Source organism: Eptatretus burgeri, chromosome 10 (genome assembly GCF_056783735.1).
Source record: "Eptatretus burgeri isolate ZD-2024b chromosome 10, Ebu_testis_v1, whole genome shotgun sequence".
NCBI lineage: Eukaryota > Metazoa > Chordata > Myxini > Myxiniformes > Myxinidae > Eptatretus > Eptatretus burgeri.
Genome location: NC_140970.1, coordinates 99186497 through 99195776, shown reverse-complemented (window position 1 = coordinate 99195776; position 9280 = coordinate 99186497). Strand labels below are relative to the sequence as shown.

Here is a 9280-nt window from a genome sequence, read left to right as displayed (position 1 = left end):
GTAACAGAGGTAAATAGAGCGGTTCTATTTAAAAGAGGAATGTTTTAATTAACCAATCACCTTATTTCTTCTGCAGCACAAGGCTGTGTGTAACATCATTGGCTGAGGGCATGAAGTGCCGCTGATGTCCTCTAAGTTTGGGCAGAAATTTGTAAGTTGTTCATGGTGTTGGCAATAGCTCGCCTACCCTTCATGAAAGACACCGTGGGGTCTTTAACTTCCACCAACAAATGCCGGCAGATGGGAGACCTGTTTAACATCCATCGGAAGGACTGTGTACACGTTGAAGAATCACCCTGCCTGTGAAATGTTGGAGATATGTGCGATGTTTCACAGGCAAATCGGCCGTTTCGGCACGCACAACAAACCGGCTGTTTATCTCCCTTCGTAAATTGCTATTTAGACATGCGATTAGCTGTGCACGTACAACGATGTCTTTGTCAGCGTTTAAGGGTTAGGCACGTGTTAGCAAGATGCTCACTAAGAGCCTTTCATAAATTTGGTCCTTACTCTTGCACCTTGAGAAAGCATCAAAATATTACAATGACAGCTCCAAAGTTACATTTCACAAAAAACACTTTATTTGAGGCAAATTGAATCACATTAAGCATTATGGACTTGCATGACCCTTTGCAAAATACCAGTGGACAAAAAAAAGAAAAGATTTTTCATTAGTCAAAAACTATACTTTCCACCTCCCAAGAATCATGAAATAAAGAAAGTTTCACAGACATAGAAATCACAGGTGTTATGTTCATCATATGACACATTCATTAGTTGCACTTGGTTGATTTGATGCAAGGAGAGTAGATCCATGATTACCACGCAACCGATGGCATACATGGCGGTGTTGGGTAGCTCACAGGGAGACGTGATCTATGGATTTTTTGGTGGCACCTTTATGGTTACCTATAAACAAGGGGTAATGGAGTGAATAGCAGGAAGTAGAGGTCGAGATTAGGATTTGTAGTAAATGTCTCACAATACATGTTAAACTAGAACAGCACTCGGAAGAATGCGTACCTCTGCCAGGCTGAACAGTTTACATTTTGTATCCCACTGATAGACAGATCTGCATCTGGACGTGAACCAAAATCAAATCGGCTTGTTATTGTCTACTACTCAACTCACCCAGTTTTGTCAGAATACATACACAATGTTTTGATACATCGTGCTTTTTATCATTTTAGTCTCATCTCTCAATAGCGAAGAATCACATTAAAAAAATTCTCAGATCTGGATTCAATCTTCACCAAAATAAAAAAAAATTAAAAACGAATAAACTCTTCCTTGTCACACACCCAACCTGTCCACCAAATTTAGTCAAAATATATCCATAACTTTTTGAGATACCTTGCTCAAAGTCAAAGACAGCCAGACAGACAGACGACAGGGGTGACAGGGGTGAAAACATGACCTTCGTCCACCTTTAGTGACAGAGGTAAATAGAGCGGTTCGATTTAAAAGAGCAATGTTTTTCATTAAACGATCACCTTCTTTCGTATGCAGCACAAGGCTGCATGTAACATCATTAGCTGAGGGCATGAAATGCTGCTGATGTCCTCCAAGTTTGGGCAGAAATTTGTAAGATGTTCATGGTGTCGGTCATAGCTCACCCTACCCTTCACGAAAGACACCGTAGGGTCTTTAACATCCACCAACAAATGCCGGCAGATGGGAGACCTGTTTAACATCCATCCGAGGGACGGTATACACGTTGACGAATCACCCTGCCTGTGAAACACCGGGATGACAGTTTGTAGCTGGGACGAGATTCAAACTCAGGTGAGACAGCTCAGAGGCTAATGTGCACACCTGTAGTTCTAGGCCATCCTGCCAGGCTAAATGATCACCAAAGCTAACAGAGTAGTTCAGAGACCAAATAATATGAGTGTTACTCCACCATTAATTATACAGCATGCATACAGTTTGTCCCAAACAGCACAGCCAATGCTCATCTTAACCGAGACATCTTTCCAAGTATAACTGCTGCCACATCCATGACTGTCAGTTTGCTTGTGTGAAAATCATAACTCTGAAAGAGGACAAAGAGCGTTCCAGATGGACATCGTACCGTTTTGATCTCGGTGTAGGCATCGAGCCCATAGCTTCCCAGCTCCCGCCCTATCCCTGAGGTCTTGAACCCACCAAACGGAGCTTGGGCCTCCAACACATTGTAGCAGTTGACCCTGAAAGAGTGGACTGGAGTTAGAGTGGGTACTGTTTGTGTAAACCAAACGAATGCATCAAACAAATAAATAAATAAATAAATAAATAAGATATTTCCAGAGCTGTAAGGAATAATCCACAATAGGCATATCTCTAAATATATGAGCGAAGTTAAACATGGGATGGCAAAGCCAAAAATTAAGTACGCTTGTAGGAAGTACATCAGGGAAACAAAATGGCACAAGCAATTTACCACGGTTTTTAAAGACTACAAAGGTGAGGGACAGTCACCTGTGAAAGGCCACACAACCACCAACCTCAACAGGTACATTCAACAATCTTCAAGGATCCTCACCAGACTGTGCCAGCACGAAGGCCTGCAGAAAGTCTGTGCGCGACGTTAATGTCTCGTGTGAAGACTCCAGCAGCAAGGCCGTAATCTGTCTTGTTGGCTCTCTCAAGCACCTCTTCCTCAGACTCAAATGGCAGCAGCTGCATCACTGGGCCAAATATCTATCAAGAACAGTTGGTTATTACAACCCAAACAAGTACAATGTCATCAAACAACAACGTAAAAATAATAATAATAATAATAATAATAATAATTTCACAACAGTCAAATTGACACTCCTCACAGGAGGCAGAATCAACATCAGATGGCTCGTCCTTTTAACCCGGAATTTGAAAACCATCATTATCAGCAACAGACACTTCATGCCTCCCATCGCGTTCACCCAACCAACATATCCTACTTGCACATGCTCCACAATAGCAAACTATTTTTGCGTGATGAGGTTGATAATGATGAGATGTTCCACAGGATTGTCATAAATGCTGCCCTGTAGCTCATGCTCAACAAATTGCAGGAGTAATGCAGAACACTAAATGAAACCACACCTGAGCTTTTGTCCTCGCAACTAATTTTCACGATTGAATCGTGGATCGTGAATTCATTGAATCGATGAGTGTCAAAGCAAGGGAGCAGCACGTACCATTTTAAAATGGTTGGTATGACTCGGCCGGAGTTCGAACCGCCGACCTCCCACTGAGAGCAGACGCTCTAACCATTACGCCACCGAGTCTGGCTAAAGTGCATCGTCCCTCAGTTGGACATGAAGCCACATGCCCCGTCTACAAGGATTAGTCGGTGGACGTTGACGAATCATTTGGAATTTGGGTGCGAACTTGCAATTCGTTCCGGGTGCCGGAGATAACTCCAAACAGCACAGCCAATGCTAAATACATCTTGGGATTGTCAAAGTCCAACAAATAATGCGAGCAGATGGGACATCCGGTTTAATGATCATCTGAAGGAGGGTGCACATCGTGATGCAACACGTCTGAAAAACACCAATCTGACAATTTATCGTCAGGTCGGGAATCTAACCCAAGCTGGACGACGCAAAGGTAAAAATATGCTACCTCCGGCCATCCTATCGGACAATGAGCAAAAACATCAAGCGCACCTGAGATACAAATTCTCCAGCCTCCAATCATCCTTCAAAGCCTGGTGGGAGCTGGTCAGGTCTGTGTCTGGACCACAATGCCCTTCCGTCGCAAATGATGGGGTCATGCTGGACACTATTCAAGGAAAAGCAGAGTTATTGAAGGCAGCATCTTCGAAGGTGCAGTCGCTGGACCTCCTCGGCCTCATTATCTGCCATGAGCTTGCACCGTCTTCCACAACGCAGTGTATACCGACATTATTCTTGGTCTATCTCAATGGTTCTCTTGAATACAAAGCTTTCATTCATATCCCAAAGGACCCTGTGCAGAACAAGAAATCACTTCACTGCTGAATCCTTTTCATCATAATCAGATAATATAACCCGCTGGTCTGCTACTTGGAACATGACGTTCAATGCGAGCAAGTCACACGCTCTCTCCGCCAGGATTGGCAATAAAACTATCCAATCCACTTTTCAGGACAGCCACTGTACGTGCTTGGCCTCACTATCTGCCATAACTTTATGGGAGGATCATAATGCCAAGACAGTATCACAGACGAGTCACCATCTGGGTATTCGATGGGGAGTTAAGGCCTTCCTGAGCCACACCAGGCTCATCACAAGGTGCAAGGCTTTCATGTGGAGCTTCATGGAGTGTGGTTCCCCACTCTGGGCTGGTTCTCCTGCTTCCCACCTTTCACATCTTGAAGCGATTCCAAACAACATCTTCCACACCACTGCTATCGCAAGGCAGGATGTGGATTCCCAAGGACTGTCATTCTCCCCCTGGCGGCAAGTTGTTGGGATATCTATTTTATAAAAAGCTTATATTCTCGTCTTGCTCCTTCTGCCGTCCGCAAACCACTACAGGTCACATATGTTCCTCCAGAAACCCTCATTTGCTCGCTCTCTCAAAAATCCAGACGAGTTGCCCACCTGTATTCATTTGTTCTCTTATTCTCCCAACTGTGGAATCATCTCTGTGTCTGTTGCGTCATCCTCACTTCATTCTTTCAAATGTGCTAACAATCACTCCCTCATGCACAACCACGATCTCTGCGACAAACGATGATCATTTCCCATTCTGTTCCTCTCCAGGCCGTTGTAACTCATTTTGTAGTCCAACCCGCCCCTCTCCCCCCACCCCCCACCCCCAAAAGCTTTAGTAGTTTGTGAACTTGCTGCTCTTTGTCATTTAGCTCCTCCACGAGCTTCGACCCTCGTATGGAAAAAAAATTAATCTCCACAATATTAAACTCCAACTCAACATTACCTCTTCTTTTGCGATCTTCATGTCATCCTTTACATTTCCAAACACTGTTGGTTCCACAAACCATCCTCGGTCACGGACTCTGCTTCCTCCGCAAAGCAGCTTTGCACCCTCGTGTCGGCCCGAGTCGACATACTTCAGAATGGTGTTCATCTGCTTCTCATCCACCTGCCAGAGAGGCTCACAGTCATGTATATAACCAGGCTGAGACATACTTTGAAGAACAACAACAACCTCTAGCTGAACGAGGATTTAGTTAGTACAAGTACAGTTCCCCATACTAGAAACTCAAGTTAAATACAGTTTTGAAGTGACAGGGTATTCATAGTTATATACCAACAATTAATTCAGGTGGAAAGGGAGGAAGGATGCAAATATTTTGTGCGTATGCATGAGAAGACGAGGACAAACGGAGAAAAATTAAAAAGGGAGAAAAGGAATGGAAATGGAAAGAATATGAAAAAGAGGAAGGATGGTGTCGTGAGGGAAGGGAAGGTCATACGGGAGGGATGTTGATGGAAGGGGAGAAGTGGCGAGTATGGGGAATATTGGGGGGAGAGATCACACTTAGGGCATCTATGCATGCATCAATACAGTCCCTCGCAATGTATAATGGTCTCAGCTGATTATGTCTGCATGTTAATCGGACTCATTTGCATCGGACTCATTTGTCCCCACCCCCCCCTCTACCCCAACCCCAGCGACCAAAAAAATATCTTGCATACTAAAAACGTAATGACTCCACCCACAATTGTCAGGAAAAAAATAATAATAATAATAATAATCATGCGTCCGCCATGTTGATTTTCAGATCAGCCTAAAATGTCTTTGGAAGTCTCATATTCACATTTTGAATTATCCGAGCTATGATGGTGCGAGTCGTCTCTTTCGACGAATGTCCCCCCCCCCCACCCCTTCATTAGTGTGCTCACCAAGCATTGTGAATTGTGCGATGGCTGTACAGGCCAATGTGGGACCCACAGTGTCGACCGCAAACACATCGACAGGTCCTTGCTGAGATTGACGTTGGCAAGTTTTCCTTTCTTCCATCGATCGATGGCAAGGCTCCAACATTCAAAGTAGTCCAGGCCTTTGTGGCAAATGTTGCGCCAGGCCGACCTGTTTGTGGCCTGATGGTTCCAGGTGACAACTGGAATGGAACAAGACGAGTGTAGATTTAAGGATATCCTTATGGTGAGTGCTTCGTTTGCCCACCACATGATCGTTTACTAAATTTAAGTTGACCACGGAAAAACGCTCTTGGAATTCTGTGGTCTTCCATGCGTGTGAGTAGCGCGAGTGTATCGTGTAGCGCTCACTATTCTTGGTGGTAGTGGCTGTTACAAGTCATACTGTAATAGAATATGTTGATTCGCTGCATTAAACCATAGACGTTGGAAATGATCATGATCAATCGAGGTGTTTGTTTATTTGACTTCCATGCACTCCTGCGGCTTGTGCTCGGGGATGATGAGGTACAAAAGGTTGTGAGAAAAGAGATACAAGTGGAAGTGGATGAAGATGAAGGGATTGAGGGAAGTGAATATGTAAAGAAGGCAGTTGGAAAATAATAAGTGGGAGTTGATGAAAGCTTTGAGGTAAATGTGTAAAGGGGTAGAGCAGAATGGGAGAAGGGGTTGCTGAGTACATAGATTAAAGGAAGCAGGTTTGCAGGCATGAGCTGCAATGGGTCTTCTCGTATGTATGTATTATGTGTGTGTGGGGGAGGGGGTGGGGGTTAGACATTGCCGTAGAACAGATAGAAGTGTATGGAGTAGCATGGTCCATGTAGGAGTAGTTAGCCAATCTCGATGTAATTAGCAGGGGACACGTCAGCTTAAGGATTGTCTTGTTTGCATGTGCACCATACAGGGGATGGTGCGTGGCAATAATTGATGAGGGTTCAAGGTTAAGGAAGTTGTACGTAGAACCGCTTGAAATATCCCACCACATGGGACCGGGTGACCTTGGGGCTCTGCCAGGAAAGGAAGAGAGGGGGGCAGAGCTGCAGACTATCAGGGACGGACATATGGATGCCTCGAGGGGTGGAGTGTGGTCCAGAGAGTGAGGAGAGGAGCCTGCATCACGTAGGTGCAGTTGTAGAAGGATCAGGAGTTCTGAGGAGAACTGACTCGAAAATTGAGATCATTTCTGAGGAGAGTCGAGTTTGGCGCAAAGCAAGGCGAGAGAAAGTGAACCAGGGACAAAAAATGGTTGCGCTGTGGTGCTTGCCTGCCTGCCTTTTCGTCGTTCCTGCTTTGCCCCATTTGTCAACCTGCCCGTCTCCTTATCACCTGCTCACCTCATTCCGCTTGTCCATAGGTGCTTTAGTGTCACACCGCACCCCCCAACCCTCCCTTGATGTCCCCACCACCAGAGATAGCCCACCCAGTTAGTTCTTGGTGCCATTCCATTTTCCTGTCTGTGAATAAATCTTATGTGTGTAACCATGGGTTTTATTGTCATTGTATATAATTATTCATTCTCGATTTCTTGTTCCCCCTTTCTTCCCAACCTCAACATGCCGTCTTCACAGTCACGATCACCATCCCCTGGTTATTTTGTTTTTTGGTTCGGGAAATAAACCCAGTGGTTTTACAATAGTTAAGGTTCTCATGTCTCTCCTCGGTTCTTACGCGCACAAACCCACTATTAATCGAACGCAGTCTGGGAGTTAAAGCCATCTCGGTCCATCCTTCCAGCATCGGTGTTTATCGGCCTAGACACGGCAATATATATATATATATATATATATAAATATATATATATATATATATATATATAAATATAAATATATATATATATATAAATATAAATATATATATATATATATATAAATATATATATATATATATATATAAATATATATATATATATAAAAATATATATATATATATATATAAATATAAATATATATATATATATAAATATAAATATATATATATATATATATATATATATATATATATATATATATATATATATATATATATATATATGAAGAAAGCCAAGTTTGTGTCTGTGGGTCATAAGCACTACCCATTCTACAGGCCATGCCTTCCCCCCTCTCCCCCAATGTCACAAGCACCACCCATGAGCAAGGACACACCTTTCCCTCCAGACGCCTGTACATCGCCTCCATCTTGTTCACTCCGCCTAGATCTGATTGTTCATCGCCCTCTGATGTACATTTGAAGACTGAACAACGTGTCCTCTATCATTTAATGAAGAGATTGTTTTGAGGAAACAAAGGCACATTTTAATGACAACTCAAATGAGGTAATACAGGTTTTGTTTGCAGCGATTGTGACAGCGGTCTAATCTCCATCTGTCAAGTGCAGCCTGTGGCTGCTGGTTGCATCATTGGTTGGGATGCGGCTATGCCGCTGATGCAGTGTCCCCCTTACCAGTACACTGGTACTCATTTTGCCGAGCTCGGAAGGATGACAGGTTCAGTCAACCTCCTGGTGGATATTAATTCAGCGGCCAACGGGGCTAGAACTCAGGACCCTAGGATCCCAAGCCGCCACCCTAACCACTAAGTCAACACCGGGCGTAGCGGTCTAATATACACCACTCAATGAAGGTACAGTACGTTCTCATAGCACAGAGGAAAGAAAATAGTGGTTTTCTTTAAAAATTATAATCATAATTTGGCTTTCGCCCGACTTTAAGGCTCATAAGCAAACTGATGGACGTGGAATTCACATATTATGCGAAGTAAATAAACATCAAAATTGTTTTCGTCAAAAAATTCCGAGGTCTGTCATCGATTAGTCGGGAGCCTGGGGAAATTCCTGAGAGATATTTATTATGTACATGTCCACGAGAAAGAAGTTATGTGCACGTATGTACATGAAATGTACACGTCCACTTTCGAACATTTAAATGAGTTTATGTACATTTTCATTACAAAGAAAAGTCACAATTAATATTTTGTCTATAATTAAAAATATAATAAAATAAAATAAAAAAAACTGTCCTTTTGTCTACGTTTTGTAAGTATTGTACTTTATGCTGTCGGGATGTCCAGGGGGTGTGTGCAGTTACCAAGCAGCGAGCTCGCGCTTGCCAAGCCACCTGTTCTTTGTTAAGTTTTGAATGAAGTGCTTGCTTGAGTGCTTAAGCCACTTGGCGAGCGTTCCACAACAAACATGGTAACTGAACACACCCCAGATTAATTACATGGCGACGAGGATAAACATCGATACCTTCACTTCTTTCGACAATATCGATTAATTCGTCCCTCAGGGGGTGGGGTGGGAGGAGGGACCCGACGTTGCCCGGCAATGCCAGTTCACCCTGCTTGTGTGTGTATTATGTAAATACATATAAAAACACATACATGCATGCACACACACACACACACACACACACACACACACACACACAC

At 43.4% G+C, this 9280-nt stretch overlaps 1 protein-coding gene across 1 annotated transcript in view; it reads right to left on the bottom strand.

The window, feature by feature from the left end:
- Positions 1-558: 558 nt before the first annotated feature.
- LOC147019257 (aldehyde dehydrogenase, mitochondrial-like) overlaps positions 559-9280 on the bottom strand; it is a 59218-nt gene continuing 50496 nt past the window's right edge. Inside the window, exons 10-13 of the mRNA XM_085899596.1 lie at positions 4891-5055; positions 2525-2682; positions 2075-2189; positions 559-909 (exon numbers count right to left, since the gene is read on the bottom strand). Of these exons, the coding sequence (XP_085755722.1) occupies positions 877-909; positions 2075-2189; positions 2525-2682; positions 4891-5055 (471 nt within the window). The 3' untranslated portion in view covers positions 559-876. The remainder of the gene's footprint in view (positions 910-2074; positions 2190-2524; positions 2683-4890; positions 5056-9280) is intronic.